The 23,247-nt window shown below is 57.1% G+C and overlaps 1 protein-coding gene across 1 annotated transcript; it reads left to right on the top strand.

The window, feature by feature from the left end:
• Positions 1-1,655: 1,655 nt before the first annotated feature.
• Positions 1,656-22,037, top strand: PLCD3 (phospholipase C delta 3). The gene is made up of 15 exons (XM_068977757.1): positions 1,656-1,806; positions 13,345-13,506; positions 13,604-13,832; positions 14,170-14,299; positions 15,146-15,374; positions 15,856-16,057; positions 16,220-16,364; positions 17,171-17,323; positions 18,569-18,712; positions 18,846-18,996; positions 19,771-19,887; positions 20,718-20,884; positions 21,028-21,163; positions 21,276-21,425; positions 21,627-22,037. The coding sequence occupies exons 1-15, from the start codon at positions 1,656-1,658 to the stop codon at positions 21,710-21,712; spliced, it is 2,352 nt and encodes a 783-aa protein (XP_068833858.1). The 3' UTR covers positions 21,713-22,037.
• Positions 22,038-23,247: the final 1,210 nt, after the last annotated feature.

Raw genomic sequence — 23,247 nt, 5'->3', positions numbered from 1 at the left:
AGACCTCCGGGCCGGGATGAGGACGCGAGGCAAGAGGGAAAACTTACGCCAATCAGAGAACCCGTTTCAAATTTCTTCTACACCACAACCACTCAGCGCGGCCCTTTCAAGATTATGCAAATAGTTTAGTGGTGCCTCTACAGATCAGGCGGGGCGAATCCGCGGGTTGGCTCCCCAATCCTGAACGGCCAGAGGCAGGAGAAAGCGCCCCCTGGTGGACGTCGTGAAATGACGCTGTCTCTTGCGCCCCCTGGTGGAAACCGCGTAGTCAGTTGAACCCAGGCCCCGCAGATTGGAGCCACTCTATTCAGCCCTTCATTTACCAGACCCTGGGGATAAAACGGGAATCAGCTCTTGAGATCAAGGGTTCTGCAGATGGGACACTGGAGCAGAGTTTTGGAAGGCTTAAGAGTAAGCCAGGAGAAGAACGAGGAAGGTCATTCCTGGAGGAAGGAATTGCAAGATCAAAAGTACAGAGGAGAAGACTAGATATTCAGAAGGAATATCCAGAGAGGATATTCTTGGAGACGCAAGCCAGTACGGACGCAATCTCCAGGTCAGGGCTACCTGAAAATGGAGTAAAGCAGAAGGTGGCAAATCTAAGTCCTGATCAACTGTTTTATCTTTGGATGCCGTGCTCCCGGCCGCCGCCGAGTGGCGGTGTGCACCCAGCTCTCCGCCCCCGACCCAGGGCACTTGCTGCCGAAGAGGCAGATCACATCACACCCCTTGCGCACACATACGCTGGTGGTTTCTTATGTAGTAAGTGCACGCATGACACGGTCACCAGAACCCGTATTCGACGCTAACCCACACGTTGATATCAAGGACATCCACGCGACGAGCGATGGCTGTCCCGGGACCTCAAACGCCCGGTGGGGGGTGTCGACCGACCCAAGCGTCCATTCCCAGGTTCTGCCGAGGACTCATCCGCGGGAGAACCAGTCAGCTTCGAGCCTTCTACCCCTCTGGGGGCGGTAACTGGCCGGGCGCGGAGAGGGTTAATCCTATGACGTCATAGCCAGAGCCTTCTTCCTTCCTTATCTTCAGTCAGTTCCCGCCCCCCCCCCCCTTAACCCTCCGGTTCGGGCTTCCCTGCCTTCCAGCTCAGCTCCTAGGCCCAGGACTAGCCGGTCCGCGGACCCGATCCCCTCTGAGACCTCGGTCAGGACGGGGAGGGGAAAGTGAAAGGGGTCCTGAGTCCGCACTGAGCCCAGGTCCGGGGAAAGGAGAGGGTGTCTTCGCGAGACGGCAGCCCTCGCCCCCTCCAAAGCCTCCGCCAGCACCAAGGGGGCTCCGCATAGGGCCGGGATCCCAGGACCGCTCGGAGAACAAGGAGAAGGACTCAGGAGCAGAGGGCGAACGCGGAGACTCGGGTGCGCCAGCCAAGCCGCCGCCCCACTTGTGAGCCGGTGCCCCGCTCCCCGGCGGGGGTCACCGCCTCCCTCGCCGCCGCCTCGCGCCGCCCCAGCGCCGTCCTCGGCCCCGCCCTCCAGCTCCAGGTCCCTCCTTCCTTGACCCTCGTCCCTCCCTTTCTCCCTCCTCCCGACACCTCCTCCTCCAGACTCGCTCCCGGCGCCGCTAAGTTTCTCCGCTCCGCACCGCGCGCGCTGACCCCCAGGCCCGAGGCCGGGCCCGGCCCCGGCCCCCCGACCATGCTGTGCGGTAGCTGGAGGAACCGCCGGCGGCAGCCCGAGGAGCCCCTGGTCCCGGCCCAGATCGCAACGCCCGTAGGGCTCCTGTCCCCGCCCGCATCCCAGGAAGGCAACATCAAGAGGCCCGGGCTCCGGGCGCTGAAGAAGATGGGTCAGTGAGCGACTGGGGTGGCTGCGGGTGGGCGCGGATGCGCCCCGGGGGTGCATCTTGGGAAGATCGGGGTGTTACGGCAAGCTCTTCTTGGGTTTCCCAGTAGGGATGTGGGGAGTTTAGCGAGGGATGGAAGGCCAGCGCCGTTCCAGAGTGGGGCGGGGTGGAGTGTCACACCTGGGGTCACCCGAGGTCCCGGGTCTGAGCGAGGCTTCCAGGACAACTTCTGGGAGTATAGAGTGAGAGTTTGGACGAGGGCTGCGGACTGGAGTCCGAGAAGATTGGAAGAGTAGAAAGGGAGAGACAGGCTTAGGATGCCCGTCACCCCCTCCCGGAAACCCTGTGCCTTCTAGGGTCTTCGAGCATCCTGGATTCTTGGGCCTCTTAGGGCATGAGAGTTGTGGAAGAGGCTGGCATCTCATGCCGACCTTGCAACCCTACAGTCCCCACTGGGATTAGAGCAGCCGCACAGCCCTGGAAGGACTGGTCTAACTGGTGAGAACACTGACCTTTGGGTCAGAAAGCCCAAGTTGCCTTCCTAGATTTGAGAAAGTCATGGGGGAACGGAATGCATTTGTGGTTTATCAAGCATCTCCTAGACGCAGGCCAGCACTGAGTGGTTAGGGATGTGGTGCCCATCAATCTTCTTCACCTTCCTGAGAGGTAGGTGGTATAATCCCCATTTCACAGATGACGAAGAGAAAGTAAGGAATTTGCCCATGACTGTAGAGCTAGTAGAGGGCAAAGGTTGGCGTGTAACCCCACACTGCCCCTGGCAGCCTCTCAGAATCTGGGCAAAGTGGGACTGAGTGGGGGTTGAGGGCTTGAATGAGGGGGCGTGTGTGTGAAAGTAATGTTTTAGTATTTATTTTTTTATCTTATTATTTATTTGGCAACACCAAGCCTTAATTCGTGGCACGCAGGCCCTTTAGTTGTGGCACGTGGGATCTAGTTCTCTGACCAGAGATCAAACCCTGGCCCCTGCATTGAGGCCAGAGTCTTACAGAATCTCACCACTGGACCACCACGGACGTCCCTGTGAGAGTATTTTATACAGTGCAAAGTACTGTAAAACTGAAGTCGTGTAGGAGAACTGTGGTCAGTAGAATAATTAATGATGGAGAGGCTAGAGGTGGGACTGAGGGAACAGAAGGACAGGGTTGCCTGTGTGAATCTTGGGGTAAAATGCAGAGGTCTCTCGCCAGTCTTGCCTTCTCTTACAGCCGCAGGGCATGTAAGATCTAGTTCCCAGACCGGGGGTTGAACCCACGCCCCCTGCACTGGAAGTGCGGAGTCTTAGCCACCGGACCACCAGGGCAGTCCTTCTGGTCTTACTTTCCTCTGTCCTCCATTGTTTTTGTTCTTATTTCTGCCTCCTTTCATTTGACCTGAATTTGTTGAGCTCTGTGTTCTGATCACTGTGACTGGCACTCTCCTTATAAACACAGAAGACATGCTCTCTGCCCTATTCTTCATCAATCACACATCCGTTCAACCAACATTTATTGAGTGCCTATAGTATGCTCTCGGAGAAGGTGATGGCAACCCCACTCCAGTACTCTTGCCTGGAAAATCCCATGGATGGAGGAACCTGGTGGGCTGCAGTCCATGGGGTTGCGAAGGGTCGGACACGACTGAGCAACTTCACTTTCACTTTTCACTTTCATGCACTGGAGAAGGAAATGGCAACCCACTCCAGTGTTCTTGCCTGGAGAATCCCAGGGATGGGGGAGCCTGGTGGGCTGCCGTCTATGGGGTCGCACAGAGTCGGACACGACTGAAGCGACTTAGCAGCAGCAGCAGCAGCAGCAGCAGCATAGTATGCTCTGCCCTAGGGGTTCAGCAAGAAACAAGACAGACATAGCCCTGGCTCTTAGAGAGCTGAAGCGCCAGCAAGGGTGTCAGACAATAAAACCAAGAAACAAGGCTCTGAAGGCTAGAGCATGAGGCTGGGGAGCCCTGACTGCACCCCGGAAATGGAGGGAGACTGGAGTGAGGCCAAAGGGGAGATGCAGGGAGAGGCTGGATCCTCGAGGCCCCTGGAGGGTGTCAGGAGCTCAGGAAAGGTCTTAGACAAGAGGAGAGCAGGAACTATGTAGGGTAAGCGTCGGTTGGATGAACACAGGGGTAAAACAGGGAGCCCTACCGAAGGGAGGCTGAGGGGTAGGTTGGGCAGAGTGGTAGTGGGGAGGCGCAGATGTGAGCTGTGGAACCAGAACGGATCCAGGACTACAGGGAGGTGGACTGAGCTGGACTCTGCTGTCGGCGGGATCTGGGAGATGTCTCTCATGGGTGGCAGTATCGTCCTCTGGTGTACAGGACAGTGGTGGAGAGAATGATCCCCATGGGGAACTGAGGTGCTGCGGAGACAACAAAGGGCTGGCGTTAGGCCAGAGAAGCAGCCCCGGGAGTGAGCCGCCCCTGAGGGTTACGTTTGCCATGGGAGGGTCGGGGTGACAATCCTGCCCACCTGCCTGTCTCCTCATTCCGCACACATTTGCCAAGCCCCATGGCTCAGATCATAAGGAGTCTGCTTGCAATGCGGGAGACCCAGGTTCAATCCCTGGGTTGGGAAGATCCCCTGGAGAAGGAAATGGCAACCCACTCCAGTATTCTGACCTGGAAAATCCCATGGATGGAGGAGCCTGGAAGGCTACAGTCCATGAGGTCCCAAAGAGTTGGACACGACTGAGTGACTTCACATCCGGGTGCCAGGGTGTTGTGCCAGGGCTGGGGCTTCAGAGATGGAGAATACCTAGCCCTGGGGGAGAGGACAGTCTAGGAAACACTTGTAGACAAGTAATTAGTGCTAAGCCCAAGACTCAGCACCTGTGGCTGAGTAAGGCTGCACGGGAGTCCCGGGCACCCTGTGACGGTGACACTGTTGGGAACTATCTGGGCGTCAGACTGTCACCTGGGCACCCTCCCTCCCCTTGGCTGCTGCACCATCCTGTTGAGCGACTGCCTTCTGAGATAAGAATGTCGACTCCATGGGGAATGCCCCTTCCCCAGGCCTCACTGAGTCCAGGAACAGGGTGGAGGCGAAACCCAGGTGTCCTGGAGCCCAGCTGCTCAGGCCCACAAGGCCAAGGCCTGTGTCTACCACCCACGTAGCTTTCGATGCGAGCCCTGTGGCTGCTGCCTCTCCCAGAATGATCCTCAGGGCCGTGCCTGGTCACTGCCTCTGTCACACCCCTTGGTGCCGGTTGAGTCTCTCAGTTGTGTCCGACTCTTGTGACACCATGGACTGTAGCCCATCAGGAGCCTCTGTCCATGGAATTTCCAAGGGCAGGACTATTGGAGTGGTTTGCCATTTTCTTCTCCAGGGGATCTTCATGACCCAGGGATAAAACCTGGGTCTCGGCGTCGTAGGCGGTCTCTTGACTGCAGTAGATTCTGTATCAACTGACCCACCAGGGAAGCCCCGCCCCTTAGTCCAACAGAACAGATTTTCTTTCAAATCAGGTCAAGAGGCCAGGGCAGGGAGTGGCTCAGAGTCAAAGGCTCAGAGGGGCTCAAGGAAAAGAAAGGGCTGGGAGGGCCATACTGGGGGAAACTAAGATGAAGGGGGAGGGAGGCAGCCCCCATATTGAGTGGGAGTCATCTGTGGAGCACAGGGCCCAGCCTGCTCCAGCCCCCTGCCCCTAGGCTGGGCTGCTGGCCCAACCTGTTCCTAGGAAGCCAGGGAAGAATTGAGCCGAAGAGGAGCCGGAAGCACAGCGCAGTGCTGAGCACACAGCAGCCCCGATCCCGTTTAATCCTCTCCATCCGCGGGGAAGGTGCTGAGCTGTCCCCATGTGACAGATGAGAGGCTCGAGGTGGAGGGGGAGAAGTCACCCACCCAAGGCCACACGGCTCAGCGGCAGCAGTGCCTATCTGCTGCCAAAGCCATCATTGAATGATGGCTCTTTAATGCCTGGGTTCCTCTGGTGGCTCAGATGATAAAGAATCTACTTGTAACACAGGAGACCCAGGTTTGATCCCTGGGTTGGGAAGATCCCCTGGGGAAAGAATTCAGGGAATTCTTGCCTGGAGAATTCCATGGACAGAGGAGCCTGGTGGGCTACAGTCCATGGGGTCACAGAGTCAGACAAAACTGAGAGGCTAACACATACATATACATACAGTTAACACCTTTGTCAGTTAACACCTTTGTAACACTGTGCTAGTGCATTTCACATACTAGCTCATTTAATGTCACAACCTATGAAGTAGGTGGAACCAGTAGCTTCATCTTATTTTAAAATGTTCATTTATTCGCACCAGGTCTCGGCTGTGGATGCAGGATCTTTAGTTCTGCCGTGAGATCTCTTAGTGGTGCCATGTGGGGTCTAGTTCCCTGGCCAGGGATCGAACCTGCACTCCCTGCATTGGAAGCAGAGTCTTAGCCACTGGACCACTGGGGAAATCCCTAACCTCATTTTTCAAGTGAGGAATCTGAGATTTAGAGAGGTTCAGTAACTTAGCCCAGGATTCAAATCTCAGAGGTATCTATAGCTAAGAGAGGATTTGAGGATTTGAACCCAGGAAGTCGGCCCAGAGTCCAAGCTCTTAACACAATGAATGGATGAGTGATTTAAGCCTGGTGGGGAGGGACCTGCTACACCCCTCCCCCATATTGGCTCTGCCAACCTCCAGGGAGTATCCTCATAGGGCTGCCCCCCAAAATACAGGATGCCCAGTTAAATGCACTTTTCAGATAAACCACACATAATTTGGGACATACTGATACCAAATTATTATTTGTTGTTATCTGAAACCCCCATTTAACTGGGCATACCGAGTTTTGCCTGGCAGTCCTGCCACCCCAGAGCCCCACCCCCACGCCTAATCCCCCGGAGCAGAGCACTGAGTGGGCAGAAGCTGCTCGCTTCCCTCTCCAGTCTGTACACACCACCAAATGCCACAGGGCAAGCGTGCTCTCCCCCCGGTCTGCCCAGAACAGGTCCTGCAGGGTGAGTGGGGCTCCCGGGGGGAGGTTGGCAGCTGCTGGGGGGGTCTTCCGAGAAGCCCCTGGTCCAGGCAGATGCCTGGCCTGGGTGGTGGGGAGGGCTGGGCTGTGCCAGGCAGGGCCTCGGGGCTGGCTCTCTCCTGCATTGTGGCCCCCTCACCTCTTCTTGTTCAGCTCTGGGGAGCCCCATCTCAGCCCCCAGACAGCCTTCACCCCTGGTCTGGCCCCTCCAAGAAAGGTGATGCCACCTTCATGGCCTTGTGTCCGCCTGGAGCAGGGGAGCGCCGCCACCCTTCCCTGACTTTGTTGATGTTTCGGGGAACATTATGGATTCTGGCGCTGAGCTCCACTGAGTTCTAGCCTTGGGTGTGGCAGCCAGCCTGGGTGAGGGGGACTCGCTTGGTACCCAAGGTGTGGGGCTGCCTGTTGGCTCGGGGATTTGGGTGGGAACCCCTCACCGTTGCCTGTCCCCTCCCAGAGCCTCATGGCCTCAGTCATCAGGAAAAGCTGCTCTCCTCCCTGCCCCTGTTGGCATGAAGCTGGCGGCTGTCTGTCGCTCTTGCCTGCATGTCTCACATTCCTGCTAGAGTCCTGGGTGCCCTTTCTGAGTGTGTACTGGCACACACACACACACACACACACACACACACACACACACACACACTGCCTAGTTTCCATACCAAGGGTATCACCTTCCTCCTACCCACCAACCGCCTCCCACAGACACACAGGTACACACACCATATATGCATACACCACCCTACACACACCTTCAGTCCTTACACACCCTGGCCTCTGCATATACACCCCGTGACCAGACAGCACCTCCCACCCCTGCCCCCTCCACAGTCCTTACATCCGCCCCTGCCTTGGGCCACCCACACTCTTCAGCAGACATGTCTCGTCCTCTCTGACCATCAGTGGCCCATCTACGAGAAGGGTGGAATTTTTTTTTAACATTAAACAAAATGTATATATATATCTATTTAATGTATTTGTTTTTTGCTGCGCTGGGTCTTCGTTGCTGTGCGAGGGCTTTTTCTAGGTGAGACAAGAAGGGGCTACTCTAGTTGCCGTGCGCAGGCTTCTCATTGCGGTGCCGTCTCTTGTTTCGGAGCGCAGGCTCTAGGGCCTGTGGGCTCACTAGCTGCAGCTCGCGGGCTCGAGAGCACAGGCTCAGTAGTTTTGTGGCACCGGGGCTTAGTTGCTCCGCTGCATGTGGGATCTTCCCAGATCAGGGATTGAACCTGTGTCTCCTGCATTGGCAGGCGGATTCTTTTCCACTGAGCCACCAGGGTAGTCCAGAACAGTGGGATTTAAGGGCCAGAGATGAACTTGGCCTCCCACAGCCTCTTCCAACTCTGTCGCTGAGGCAGATTCCTGCCCCACTCCTAGCCTTGGCCACAGAATCCCTCTGGCCCCCCGACCGTACACAGCCTAAATTGCCCAGGGCGAAGGTGGTCACTGGGAAACTGTGGGGCTGCCCGTTTCCCACCACCTTCTGGTCCCTCTCGGGGCAGAGGTGAACGTTCAGCTCAGGGAGGGTGTCTGGGCCCGAGCCGATGACAGTGGGCTGAGCGGGGGACAGAACCAGTTGGAGGCCATGAGACTCAGGAGCAGGGATGGAGCAAACTACCCATCTTCCTTCCCAGGCGCTGCCTCAGTTTCCTTCTTTATAATTTATTTCAAGCTCCCTGTGGACAGGCCCCAGGTGGATTAGGGTTCAGCCCCATAGAGCCCTTTGGGTGAGCTCCCTCCCCAATTCTCAACACACTCCAGCTCCACCACTTATCAACCCTGCAACCCTGAACAAATTCGTTAGCTGCCTCTTTAACAGCTTTATTGAGAATTAATTCAGCCATTTAAAGTGGTTTCTGGCACGCATGCTCAGTCGCTTCAGTCGTGTCTGACTCTTTGCGATCCCATGGACTATAGCCCGCCAGGCTCTTCTGTCCATGGGGTTCTCCAGATGAGAAAATTTGAGTGGGTTTCCATGCCCTCCTCCCAGGGATCTTCTCTACCCAGGGACTGAACCTGCATCTCCTGCATTGCAAGTGGGTTCTTTACACACTGAGCCACCTGGGAAGCCCCTCCTGGCATATTACATCATTATTATCATTATTTTTGACTGTGCCATGTGGCATGTGAGATCTTAGTTTCCCCACTAGGTATCGAACTCGTGCCCCCTGCATTGGGAACACGGAATTCTAACCACTGGACCACCAGGGAAGTCCCTTTATTTCTAAAAATCCTTCTAAAATATACGTAACATAAAATTGGCCATGTAAACCGTTTTGAAGCAGATAATTGAGTGGCATTAATTACATTGGCAATGTTGTGCTATTTCCGAAACTTTCCCATCACCCTAAATAGAAGCTCTGTGACCATTGGGCCATAATTCCCTGTTTGTCCCTTTCCAAAATCCCTGGTGACCTCTAATTTACTTTCTGTCTCTGGATTTTTTTAACTGAGGTATAATGATATAAAATGTTTCTATGGATTTGACTGTTCTAGGCACCTCATGTAAATGGAATCGGATGTTTGTCCTTCTGGGTCCGACTTATTTCACTTGCATAATGTTGTCAAAGTTCATCCATGTCGTACTTTGCAGAGATCAGACGTCACTCTTTATACGGCTGAATAATATCCCACCGAACAGATAGACCGCATTTCCCTTATCCGTTTATCTACTGATAGACGCTTGGGTTGTTTCCACCTTTTGGCTACTGATTGTCCTCATTTTTACTAGTTATTTCATGATTGTTCCCCAGCCTGCCCAGTCGAGGTGACCAGGGTGCTGGCCCAGCCCCCTCCAGAAATGGATAGATAGGCAGAAATGGATAAATAACCCACGGAAACTGCAGGAGGTAGGCTTCTAGTGAACCTGCTTGTCCAGGAAACATCTGTGGGTTTGGGTCTGGCAGGACTGAGAAGATGTTTGCTGGGCAGCTAGGCAGAGGGCCAGGCCGCTCCCAGGATCACTGCCCAGAGCTTGGACCCTCCTCCTGACCTCACCCCCTTCCCTCTGCCCCCCTTGTCTGACACCCCATACCTCTCACTATCCCAGGGTTCAGAACCCAAGCAGTGGAGAAATAGAGACAGCCATCCAGGTGTTCAGTACCCTGCCCAGCCTGGCACTTCACCCTCATTCTGTGAAGCCTTTCCACTGGCAGTGTGGGCAGAGGACAGTGTGGTCCAAGACGCAGTGTGATCTGGGGGCCCTTGCTGGTAGGGCAGGCAGAATGGAATGTCACCCCTTTCCAACACAGGCCCTTGGGGAGCTGGGGTGAGAGCCAGGAGCAGGGCCCCCGTCAACATGGGAATCTGTCCCCCTGGGGGGCCAGTCAGGAGCTCAGGCTGCCTTTCTCCATGTCCTGTTTGCAGAAAACTCTGGACAAAACAGGCCCTCGGTGATGGTGACTCACCTCCATTTCCGGCCTTAGTCATTCACCAGCTCCCCTCCTCCTCACCCCCCAGCTCTGGGCTTGGCATCACAGGGCTGGCCGGGTCAGGGGAGGTGGCTCCAGCTACAGAGTTTAGTTGTCATGGAAATGAGGAGTCCCCTTTCCCACAGCTGAGAAGGTTGAGAAGGGGTGGGCTAAGCCCGGTGGCACTACAGGGCTCCCTGACTTCCCTGCCCCCCACCCTCAGGAAGAGAGAATGCAGAGGTTGCCCAGATATGAGGATAGGGGGCTGAGGGTCTGGTGAGTCTCTTGGCCTGGCACACGCCATGTTCTAGCTCTTTGTGTGGAAGCAGGAGGGTTCCACCTCCCCTTCCTGGCTAGGTGGCACGGAGTGGGCATTGACCCTTCCAGAAGGCCACAGTCCCAAGGACAATGGGCCTCTCTTCCGTCCTTTATTTTAAAGAGAGACCCCTTGGAGCCATTAGGGTCACAGATTGGCCCCAAGGGGGACCATAACCCATTTTATTTATTTATTTTTTATATATTTATTCAGCTGCATCAGGTCTTAGCAACGGCATGGGGGAATATTGTTGCCTCATCCTGATCTCTCCTGGCCACACACAGACTCTCTAGTTGCAGCACAAGGGCTTCGAAGTTGCACTTAGCTGCTCCAGAGTGCACAGGCTCCACAGCATGTGGGATCTTAGTTTCCCAAACAGGGATCGAACCTGAGCCCCCTGCATTGCAAGGTGGATTCTTAGCCACTGGACCACCAGGGAAGTCCCTATAACCTCTCAAGGATGGCAGGTTCCTCCTCCTGCCTCTGAGTCCGTGATTCTCGATCACAGTCTCTCTCAAAGTCACAAAGTAGACTCTTTTTTTTTCCCCGGCTGCCCTGGGTCTTTGTTGCTGCGACTGTCTCTAGTTGCTGCAAGTAAGGGCTACTCTTCATCGCGGTTAGTGGGCTTCACGTTGCGGTGGCTTCTCTTGTTGTAGAGCAGGGGCTTCAGTGGTTGCAGCACATGGGCTCAGTAGTTGAGCGTGTGGACTTAGTTGCCCCGCAGCATGTGGAATCTTCCCAGACCAGGGCTCGAACTTGTGTCGCCTGCATTGGCAATGGATTCTTAACCACTGGCTCATGAGGAAAGTCCCACAAGGTAGGACAGATACCCAATATACCGATATCCAATCCCCAACCTGCACCTGTTGAACGAGAATCTCTGGATCATGGGTTTCGCAACCTCTCCAGGTGATTCTGACGCACAGCCAGGGTTGAGAAACCCTGACCCACAAGGCTGCTGCTCCGAAGTCAGGACAGATGGCTCAAGGCTGGGACTAGAATGCACTTAGTCCCCCAGCTGTCTCTCCATCTGCCTCACCTTTCAGAAAACACTGACTGCAAGCCTGGGTCTGGGACAAGCCCTGGGGTGAGGACATCCCAGTGCTTCAGTTTAGAAGGGGATTTGAGGATAGATCAGAGAAAGCTTCCTAGAGGAGTGGTATCTGAGCTGGTCCTTGAAGGACTCTGATATGAAGAAGAGATGGAGAAGGATCCTACAAAGGGCCCAGAGTCAGGGAGAGGCAGTCGCAGGGATTTAGACTTGATTCCTCAGGTCAGAGTTTGCAATCAGGCAAGCAGGGTCCTTGAGGGATGGGGCACAAAGCCTAAAGCCAAGCCCAGTGCTGGGAGCCTGTTGAAATAAAAGGAGGAAGAGAGGCCCACTGTCCTGTTTCCTTTGGCACGCACAGTGGTGTTTGGGGATTTTTATTTCAATTTGATTTAATTGCCAACACTGAAAAATTTGGAGGCATCACATACAAATTCAGATTCCAGTTCTCTGGAATCTCTGGGCCCACATCCACCGCTGGCCGGCCCTGTCCTTTCCAAAGGGCGTGGACCCTACAGTTTGACTGGTTCCCACCCATTCTATTGTCCCCTGGCTCACAAACTTTTATTTTTGACCCCTGCTGAGACACATCCTAGCAAAGGGTGTGGCCCCACAGAGCAGTCAGCAGCTTGACTGAATTTTGGATTTTGCAGCAGCTACTATTGTGGTCGCCACTTTATGAATGGAGACCTGGAAGCTTAGAGCAGTCACAGGGTAGTGCCACCATGGCTGTGTAAGTGACAGAAGTGACAGAGCTGGGATTTGACTCCCCGAATCCCACTCTGTCCTAGGTCCCCAGGCCCAGGGTGGTTGCAGGGAGGGGTAAAGAGGATAGAAGAAGGAGCAGAGGGGTCAGTGTGCTGGCCAAGGACGAAGATGCTGGAGCCTGACCTCCAGGGTTTAAAGCCTGTTTCCACCACTCCCCAGCCATGGAATTCTGGCAAGTTCCCGAAGCATCTCTGCACTTGTTTTCCCGTGTGTTAATACATGAGTGGGGTCTGGCATGTAGTAGGTGCCTTATAAGCACTTTGTCATATTAAGGAAGAGGGACGCTGTGACCGGAGAGCACATGGGGTTATAACAGTGTCTGGACAAGGGGGACACCCAGTGTCACAGGAGATCATGCTTTCTGCTGGGCCTCACCAGGACATCTGGAGGTCAGCCCCAGGCTGGCCAAAGCAGGGCTGGGCCTGGCCTGCTTGGTCTGAGACCCTGGAGCCAGAGTGACCTCCTTGTCCTTGAGAAAGCAGAGGTGAGGAGCTTGGGTTGCAATAAGAAAGACTTAGGTTGGATAGTGAGACTACCCTCTTGATCGTTGGATGTAATGAGTGTGAGCAAATTCCAGGAGATGGTGAAGGACGGGTCTCAGAGAGTTGGACACGATTGAGCAACCGAACAAAAACAACCCTATTGATGGTCAGAGTTTTGTCTCAAGGGAAAAGGCTCTTGATAGCAGATTCTAGGCTTGAAGCCTGGAGGGCAGTGGCAGAAAAGGTGACCTTTAACAGGCTGGAGGCCCAGGCAGTGTCTAGAGCAATAGCTCTGTTCTGAGGCCTCCAGGCGAGGCTTGGGAGGAGGGCCAGCCTGTTACTGGCACCCCTTCCAGGGGGCCCTGGGTTGGACACAGTGAGCACAGGCCTTGGGGCCAAAAAGCCTAGAGCCAAAGCGGGTTCTATGACCTGTTACCTGGAGAGGAAGAGCTGCCTGTGGAAGTCCGCCCAGACTTGGGGCCTGCTTCTCCCTGCTGCGGAGCGGGTTAGAACTCCAGGGTGCCCCTGGCCTCCCGTCCCCGCAGGCCTGTCGGAGGATGAGGACGTGCGGGCCATGCTGCGGGGCTCCCGCTTCTGCAAGATCCGCTCGCCGACGTGGCAGAAGGAGCGGCTGTACCGGCTGCAGGAGGATGGCCTGAGTGTGTGGTTCCAGCGGCGCATCCCGCGTGCGCCTTCGCAGCACATCTGTGAGCGGGACCAGGGAGGGCATGGACGGGCAGGGGACAGCGGCGGCCTGGCCTCATTGCCCTAACCCGGCCGCGCGCGGCCCGTTCCTCTCCGCAGTCTTCGTCCAGCACATCGAGGCCATCCGCGAGGGCCACCAGTCCGAGGGCCTGCGGCACTTCGGGGGCGCGTTCGAGCCGGCGCGCTGCCTCACCATCGCCTTTAAGGGGCGCCGCAAGAACTTGGACCTGGTGGCGCCCACGGCCGAGGAGGCGCAGCGCTGGGTGCGTGGTTTGGCCAAGCTGCGCGCGCGCCTCGATGCCATGAGCCAACGCGAGCGCCTTGACCAATATCCTCCCGGGGAGTGTGGCAGGCGGGCATGGAGGGGCCAGCCCCATGCCGGGAGGACTCCCAGCCCCAGGAGAGGCGTGGCTCCACTCTTAGGGGCCCTGAGATTTGGTCTTCAGAACTGAGGGTGGCGGCCAGGCATCCCCTGGGGAGCCCGGGTCCCACAAAGGATGCGCTCCTGCGGAGCTCAGGCAGTTCACAGTCTGAGAGGAACGCACAGTTCCCAAACTGGGAGGGGATGAGTGTGTGTGTAGCCGGGGGAGATTGCCTGTCTGTCAATTACCTGTCAGCTGGGGGCGGGGCCCAGCCTCTTGCGGGTATTTCCTGAGCACCCACACCTGGATCCACTCCTATCTGCACCGGGCAGACTCCAACCAGGACAGTAAGATGAGCTTCAAGGAAATCAAGAACCTGCTCCGCATGGTCAACGTGGATATGAACGACATGTATGCCTACCGCCTCTTCAAGGTGGGCACCTGCCGCCACTCTGACCTCTGCTCCCCCAGCCATGGCAGTCCTCAGTTCCCTTCCCCCGCCCCACCCACACCCCAGGCTTTTGTGGAGAGTGGCCTCTTTCTGCAGAAAGGCTGCATGTGGGCCTTAGTCTACCCTTTCACCCAGGGAAGCCACTGAGCCAGGTTGGGAGCCTGGGCCCAGAGCTCCTTCCTCACCCTCAGGCAGAGCCCAGGTAGTGAGGACCTCGGGCTCATGGGCACACGCATGAGCACACCCCCTCCATTGTGGCATGTGTGGCACCTCCACACGTGACTGTGTACACCCTATGTGTGGGAGGGGCCCACGGGGGTGGGCTCTCCATCCATGGCCCAGTTGGAGCACGTGGACTGTGTGACCCTGAGGGACAGCAGGGCCACGGCACCTGTACTCCTGGACGGACGCGCCACGTGGACTGGACCATGTGCATTCTCAGTTGCGTGTTGCTCGTTGACCTTGGTGTGAACATGTGAGAACAGTATGGCATATGCACCAGAGCGGGGGTGCCGGCACAGAGGCTCAACCCTGCCTGAAGCTCACAGTTTTTCCTCCCCCATCTTGATTCTTGGGGTAGGCAGAGGGATAAGTCCTGAACCCAAGAGACCGTCTTTAGAACCCCAGCCCTGCGATCTAACAGCTGCATGAGTCTGAGTGAGACCTGCGGCCTTGCCAGCTCTCAGTTTTTCCACCTGTGAAATGGGAGACATCACCTCCTGTCCCAGCTGTGGTGGATGACGGGGGTGTGTACAGAGCATGGGTGTGAGAGCACCCGGCTCGTCCAGGGTGTTGTCTTCTTCTGAGCCTCTCCCTCCTGCCCTCTAGGAGTGTGACCACTCCAAAAATGAGCGGCTGGAGGGGCCTGAGATTGAGGAATTTCTGCGGCGGCTGCTGAAACGCCCTGAGTTGGAGGAGATCTTCCATCGGTACTCGGGAGAGGACCGCGTGCTGAGCGCCCCTGAGCTGCTGGAGTTCCTGGAGGACCAGGGAGAGCCCAAGGCCACGCTGGCCCACGCCCAGCAGCTCATCCACACCTATGAGCTCAACGAGACAGGTAAAGAAGGGTCTGACAGATGGGGTTGGGGCCAACGCAGCCCGGGGCTTGGCGTCTGACAGGTCTGGGTCCCCAGCCAAGTGCACTCTGCTGTTCTTGACTGTGGGCGCCATCTTGGCAGCTCACCTCACCTCTTTGAGACTCAGCTGCCGTCTCTGTAAATTGGCATAGTAATGTATCTTCCTCACAGGGTTGAGTTGAAATTAAATGGCATAACTCGGGAGTCCCCTGGTGGTCTAGTGGTTAAGATTCTGGGGTTTCACTGTGGTGGGACCGGGGTTCAGTCCCTGGTCAGGAAACTGAGATCCCAGAAGCAGTGTGGCATGGCGCAAAAAAAAAAAAAACACCGGCATAACTTATGTAGAGTCCAGTCAGTAGACAAGTGCTCATTATTACTAAGCTGAGTGAGCTCTGAGATTTTGGGGGCCAGACACAGGGGTCCCTGCATAGCCTGATGCTCTCTTCTGCCCATTTTCTGCAGCCAAGCAGCATGAGCTGATGACACTGGATGGCTTCATGATGTACCTGTTGTCCCCTGAGGGGGCTGCCCTGGACTCGGCCCACACACGCGTGTTCCAGGACATGGACCAGCCCCTCGCCCACTACTTCATCTCCTCCTCGCACAACACCTACCTGACCGATTCTCAGATCGGGGGACCCAGCAGCACTGAGGCCTACGTCAGGTACCACAGTGCAAGGGTGGTGGGGTTGAACAGGTCTGGGAGCCGGTTTGGGGGCGATAAGGGGCTCAACTCCCACTGTGGGCTTCCTGGGGCCGAGGAGGCCTGCCCGTTGCCCTGCTCTGCGCCACCCACAAGATACTTTGTCCATCCGTCTGTCCGCAGGGCCTTTGCCCAGGGATGCCGCTGTGTGGAGCTGGACTGCTGGGAGGGGCCAGGAGGTGAGCCGGTCATCTATCACGGCCACACCTTCACCTCCAAGATCCTCTTCCGAGACGTGATCCAGGCAGTGCAAGAGCACGCCTTCACGGTGAGCCCCGGGACCCCCACACTCAGCCCCAGAGCCTTGCCGGCAACCCCAGCTGATCTTGGTCCCTCCAAAAGAACCCCCTGGGACTTCCCTGGCGGTCCAGTGGTTAGGACTCCACGCTTCCACTTCAGGGGGCATGAGTTCAATTCCTAGCCGGGGGACTAAGATCCTGCATGCTGTGCAGTGTGGCCAAGACAAAAACCAAAAGAAACCCCTGCCCAGAGACTCACTTTCACCAAGTGCTGCTGGGACAGCTGGCCAGTGGGGTGGAATAACGCTGGACGAGAGGCTCCCTTCTCCTACCCTTATGTTTAGTAATTGTATGAAAATCATAAAATTTCCAGAAGAAAACCATGTGGGTAGGGAAGGACATTTTAATCATGACTCACAAAGAGGAAATCATAAAAGAGAAGCTCAGCGTTGCACCTGCATAAAATTGCCACATGTGTCAAGCTATAGGAATCTTTCCATCAACAAATAATGGGCTGGGATGAAAAATGTGCAACCTAAATGGCATGGTCAGTGTCATTAACATATAAAGAGCATTTATTAAAAGAAACATTCCTGCACCCGCTCTCAGCTCCCCGGACAGTCCACCCCCTTCCCCGAGGCCCCAGATCTGACCTCTGCCCCACCATGGACACGCTGACCCCGGTGTGTCCCACACCCACCCTCTCAGCCTCCCCCAGAGTGGGTTCTCCAGACTTCTGCCTGCCTGTCCTGAAGGGGGTGGGGGGCTGGGTGTAGCAGGGGTCCTGGTGGGGGAGGGGCAAGTGTCTCTGAGCTGCTGCCCCTCCCCCTCACAGGTGTCCCCATACCCCGTCATCCTATCCCTTGAGAACCACTGCGGGCTGGAGCAGCAGGCTGCCATGGCCCGCCACCTGCACACCATCCTGGGGGACATGCTGGTGACACAGACACTGGACCCCCAGAATCCTGAGGAGCTGCCATCCCCAGAGGTAAGGCTCTCAGACCCCCAGCCTGGGCAGGGGGAGGGTCTGGCTCCAAGGTCGACCATCCACCTTTGTTCAGGACCCCTCTCCTCTGTCTTAACCTTCTGGGGTTTTTTTGGCCGCCTTTTGCGGCATATGGGTTCTTAGTTCCCAGGGATTGAACCCACACCCCCTGCAGTGGAAGTGCGGAGTCTTAACCACTGGACCGCCAGGAGAGTCCTTTCTGCCTTAACCTTCTCCTGTGTCGCCGTTCATCTGACATCCGCCACCCGGTGGTCTTGTCACTTGTCTACCTTCCATTTTGACTAGACGCCTCCCACCCTTGCCCCTGGCATGCAAGGCCCTCCATGACCTGGCCTGACCTCCCCACCCAGCCTCCTGCCCACAGAGCCCCTGCGGGCTTGGCCGTTGCCTTGTTTGACACTGTCTCCTCCACCTGGAGCCCCCGTCCCAGCTGCCTGTGCTCGCCAAGCGCCACCTGTTTGGAGTCTAGCTCAGTAAAGGGCCTCTTCCTGTGGCCTTAGCAACTTCCTCAGCGCTCTGGCCAGAAGTGGTCCATCTTCCTCTCTCCCAAACCCCAGAGCATTTTATCTGCCTCTTTAGGACATTTATCCTTTGGGGGTTCTTGGAGAAAACTCTCCTCCTACTCCCAGTCCCAAATTACACAGGGAATCTGGGTTCACCTTTGTGTGTGATTTGGCTTTTTTTATTAGTATGAAAAAAACATACACGGTAAAAGAAAAAATAGAGCATACACAATGAAAAATGGATTTTCCTCCACTGTTGCTTCCCTTGTCCTATTTCTGAAGAAGTGGTTACCTTCAATGGTGTCTTGTATATTCTTCCAGAATTTTCCATGTGTCTATATACCTATATACCTGTGGACAGTGATCTTCTCTTTCAAGTGGCAGACAAAGAGGATCCTGTGAACACATGTTCTACCTGCATTTCTTTCATGCGAGACCTTTTCTGAAGACAGCGCCTTCTCTGTCATCCCTGAGCTGCCTTATTCATTGTATTGGCTGCCTTGCAGTGTTCTGAGGCTTGGAGGCACCTCATTAGCCAGATCCCTCGGATAGTCCCGTAGGCGCCCTCCTAGGTTTTTTCCTGTTAGAAACATCACTCATATGTGTCTCTTTCCCTGCTCACCACCCCAAGCCAGCCCCTCACACGGTAGTGTCTGAGTGATAGACTGACACACAGAATGATACAGGGGCAGGAGCGCTTCATTCTTCCATGCTGGATCTACAGAGGCTGAAAGGCCGGGTCTTGGTGAAGGGGAAGAAGCTGCCAGCCACCCGGAGTGAGAACGGTCGCATCCTATCAGAGCGGGAGGAGGAGGATGAAGAGGAAGAGGAAGAGGAGGAGGTGGGGGCCGTAGAGCAGAGGCGGCGGGTGAGTGGGCCAGCCCGGGCTGGGCAGGCCCTGTGGAGCGTGGGGACAGGTGGCCGAGGGAAGGGAGGTGGGAGGGCCAGGGGGCTGGAGCCGGTGGGTGGGGGGCAGACCCCCGCTGAGGCTTGTCTCCCAGGCCAAGCAAATCTCCCCGGAGCTGTCGGCCCTGGCCGTGTACTGCTGCGCCGCCCGCCTGCAGACGCTGCGCCCCCCGCCGGTCCCGCCCCAGCCCTGCCAGGTCAGCTCCCTCAGCGAGCGCAAGGCCAAGAAGCTCATCCGAGAGGCAGGTGGGAGCCAGGATGTGGGGCATCTGAGGCAGGAGGGAGGTGGGGGCCAGCGGACTCCGGGTGGGTGGGAGATGCTGACGTTGATCTGGAAAGGAGAGTGAAAGGGCTTTGGGGGCAGTGAAGAGAGGGGCTTAGGGAATGAGTGCCCAGCACCAGGCCAGGTATACATGCAAGAAGAGGGCAACTGGGGCAAGGGGGACTGCTGTCTGCCTTCGCGGGCTCACAGCCTAGTCCGGGGCCAGACACAGACGGATAACTGCGGTGCGGGGGGCATCCACTGGGTCTGACAGAGGCTGGGGGAGTCCTGCAGCAGGGGGGAGGAAGCAGCCAGATGAAGAGGGGGAGGGGACTTCCAGACTGGAGAAGCAGGTTGTCCCAAGGCCTGGAGGTGTGACATACACGGAAGGGTTCCTGGAACCCGAGGCGGGGCTGGAGGAGTGTTTGTGGGTTGAGCAATAAAAGATTGCAGCCTGGGGCCAGGGGCTCCACCCACGGAGTCAGGAATGTGGGGACTCCGGGAGGGATGCAGTGCCAGGCTGCAGGAGGGGGTCCCTGTGCCTCTCTGGACTTCAGGAGCCTCCTCATGAGGACTCCCTGCCTCCTCATCAGAGAATGAGGAAAGGGGGAAGCAGGAGCTGGCGGTGGGAGTTCTGCCTGTTCCCAGCTGGTCTCTTGAGGTAGCGGGGGTCGGGGAAGGTGGCTGACAGACTCTGGCAGCCAGTGAGCGAGTGATACCCCAGCAGCCACCACAGTCCCACCCCACCCCTCCCCCAGGGAACAGCTTCGTCAGGCACAATGCCCGCCACCTGACCCGTGTCTACCCTCTGGGGCTGCGGATGAACTCGGCCAACTACAGCCCCCAGGAGATGTGGAACTCGGGCTGTCAGCTGGGTGAGTGGGGGCAGCAGAAGACGGGGTGGGCAGGGGCCACTTTGTGGGGGTGCGCCTCTGGGAGCCGTGGAGGCCCCAGCGGTGATGGGGCAACACAGCTTTCCATAAGTCAGAAACATGAGTCTCAGTCATAACAATTATTAAAAGACTTGTCAACAGGGTCGGTGGGGAAACACAAATCAGGGTTGTTGGTTCTTGCCAGTGTAAAATCTCAATTTTTTTATGAAGGTAGAAATTAAAAGGGCTTCCCAGGCGGCGTAGTGGTAACGGAGCCGCCTGCCCATGGAGAGACACAAGAGACACAGTTTCCATCCCTGGGCTGGGAAGATCCCCCCGGAAAAGGAAATGGCAACCCATTCCAGTCTTCTTGCCTGGAGAATCCCATGGACAGAGGAACCTGGAAGGCTGCCATCCGTAGGGTTGCGAAGAGTTGGACACTTCCTTGCGCCCCTAACATAAACACACACACATACACACACAGAGGCAGTCCCCACTAAGTCCACACTGACAAGAAGGGGCTCTGGAGGACACTGAGCATCTCCAAAGGAGAGGGGTGTGCCCCTTGCGGAAGCTAGGGAAGCCTCTCTCTGGCCTTGAGGGATTCCAGCCATGAAGTACAGGTGATAGTGGGGCTGGGTCCCTGACTGCCATGATGCCCCCAAGCCATGGTGGGGGTGGGATGGTACGCCCACCCAGGCAGGGGGACCCTCTCTGGAGAGAACCAAGTCCTCTCCATACAGTCTGTCTGCGGGAGGGCAGTGAGCCCCTGAGACTGGGCAGTGAGGAGAGGGCCACTAAGAGGCCCTGCCTTGCCCCTGCTGTGTCCACAGTGGCCCTGAACTTCCAGACACCGGGTTACGAGATGGATCTCAATGCCGGGCGCTTCCTCGTCAACGGGCAGTGCGGCTACATCCTGAAACCCGTTTGTCTGCGGTCGCCCAACACAACCTTTGACCCTGAGTGTCCTGGGCCCCCCAGAACGACTCTCACCATCCAGGTCAGAGGCCTGGGCCCTTCCCTGCCCGGGGTCCCCTCTGTGGGGGTGGCACCAGCCCGAAGACAACGGAGGCCTGGGGAGGGCCCGGGAGGGTGGTGTGAGCGCCTTGGGCCGGGCTGCAGCCCCTCCTTCTCCCCGCACAGGTGCTGACGGCGCAGCAGCTGCCCAAGCTGAACGCCGAGAAGCCCAATTCCATTGTGGACCCGCTGGTGCGCATTGAGATCCACGGGGTGCCCGCGGACTGTGCTCGCAAGGAGACCAACTATGTGCTCAATAACGGTGCGTGAGGGCCCTGCTGTCGGGGGGAGTAGGAGGCAGGCCACAGAGAGCGGAGGGAGGTGCTGGTTGGGGCTGGCCCTGCGGGCTCTTGACTGCCAGGCCTGTGCCCTAGGCTTCAACCCCCGCTGGGGGCAGACCCTGCAGTTCCAGTTGCGGGTTCCGGAGCTGGCGTTGGTCCGGTTCGTGGTAGAGGATTATGACGCCACCTCCCCCAATGACTTCGTGGGCCAGTTCACGCTGCCTCTCAGCAGTCTGAAGCAAGGTTGGTGGGGGTTGGTGGGGGTGGAAAGGGATGGGGGTTCTGGGCCTCCAAGACCCTGTTCACTGGGGCTGCCCATTTCCTCCAAGAGCCTACCCTGAGCCAGGCCACCCCGGGGGTGGGATGTGGTCTGCACCCTACACACCTGGCCATGCGGGCCGCTGGACAGAGAAGCTGATGCAGGGCTACCTACCCTCCCCGCAGGGTACCGCCACATCCACCTGCTTTCCAAGGACGGGGCCTCACTGTCACCAGCCACTCTCTTTGTCCACATCTGCGTCCGGGGCTGAGCCACCTTGGGTTCTGCAGGTGCCAGTCTGCGTCCCACGGCCTCCAGAGTGGAAGGGGTGATGGAGGACCAGCCCCTCCAGCCTCCTGCTGAGCCTGCCAGGCTCTGTCTCAACTGGGTGCTGGGGGCTGCCTGCACCCCTCCTGAAGAACAGGCTCCTTGCTCCGGGCTGTGAGATGGCCTCAGCCCACCTGGTTGTCGTGGCTTATGAAGAGCCAGGCCTGGTGCTGCCAGGAGACTTAGGGAGCGGGACTCGTGAGCCCTCGACCACTCTCTGCTCCCCATCAGGGCCATCCCAGCCTCCTTCCCACAAGGAGTCCAGCCACCCCCCACACCGCCCCCTCCCCCGGCATTAGCCACCCGCTAAGGCCCTCCTTCCCTCTCCAGCTCTTGAACCTGAGCTCCCTTCCCCTGTTAAAGCAAGGAGGGAGAGGGAGGCTCAGCTCTGGGGAGACCTAGGAGTCGGTTTCTAACTTGTGTCTTAGAAGAGCCCTGGAGAGGTCAGTAGAACAAAATAAAGCAGCAAGTTTATTTTACCACTGCTACCTGCTGAGTGCCGCTGAGGCCACATCCACAGGCCTCGGGGAGGGCCGGGGCAGAAGGAGTGTCCCTTGGGCCTCTTCCCACATCTGGGCCATTTGTCTAAGATGGACAGGGCGCTGGAGGGCTGCCACAGCTCAAAATAGCCCTGACCTCTCTTGGCTCAGAGCTGCTGCCAGCATCACAAGACTGTGAGGACAGTGGTTCACAAGGCCACCCCCCGAGAAATACACAGGAGATCTGGAATGGCAAGAGGGGCTTCTGCCAGGGTGAAAGTGTAGCTTTAAAGGGGGTGGGGACAGGACTCTGAAGGACTTCAGACAGAGTCCCCCCTTTCCAGGCTCGGCTGGGTTCTGGGCCCCTGTCTCTTCAGTAGACGAATCCCAGAGACCTGGGACTCTCCTTCCACCAGCCAAGCAGCCTTTTTTGGACAAAGGCCTGGGAAGCAGGGGGCTGCTCAGGTGCCTCTAGAGATGCTGGGAGAGCGTGCCCAGACTGCAGATGACAGAATCTGGAGGAAATCCATCAGAGAGTGACTTTCTGGGATTAAGCGTGGAGCCCTGGCATCTGGGGTTCCTTGAAGCAGCAGGACCAACAACACTGAACAAGCACAGAGCTTGGTGCCCGTTCCCCGGAGGGTGGCCTGGGGCTGGGCTGCTGCTGGAAGCTGCCCCATAGAACCCAGGGCTGGGCTGTCTCCACCTTCCTGCCATCCTGGGACCTGATGCAGAAAGTGATGGCCTCACCCTGCTCTGTTTACACTGAGCAGGGCATTTGGTTCTGATGAATCTATGCATCTGGAAGAAGACAGCTAGACTCTGAAGGGGCCCAGATGCCCACCCCCAACCCAGGAACCATGAAGGGATGGGCCAGGTAGTCTGGACGCACAGTCTCAGGGCTGTCAGAAGAGCTGGGCGGCCACTCTGCAGCCCCACGGAGCGGGCAGGGTGAGGCCCCAGGGCCCGTGTGAGGGTATGGAGAGCAACTAAGCGTTGT

Source organism: Capricornis sumatraensis, chromosome 8, assembly GCF_032405125.1.
Source record: "Capricornis sumatraensis isolate serow.1 chromosome 8, serow.2, whole genome shotgun sequence".
NCBI lineage: Eukaryota > Metazoa > Chordata > Mammalia > Artiodactyla > Bovidae > Capricornis > Capricornis sumatraensis.
This window is presented reverse-complemented; position numbering and strand designations above follow the sequence as displayed.

What these genes read in the sequence shown, in the direction of transcription:
- PLCD3 (XM_068977757.1), top strand. Translation starts at nt 1,656, where the DNA reads ATGCTGTGCGGTAGCTGGAGGAACCGCCGGCGGCAGCCCGAGGAGCCC. An exon ending in TGCAAGAGCACGCCTTCACG is followed by an intron (nt 16,365 to 17,170) that starts GTGAGCCCCGGG and finishes TCCCCCTCACAG; the next exon opens with GTGTCCCCATACCCCGTCAT. An exon ending in AGGAGCTGCCATCCCCAGAG is followed by an intron (nt 17,324 to 18,568) that starts GTAAGGCTCTCA and finishes CTGGATCTACAG; the next exon opens with AGGCTGAAAGGCCGGGTCTT.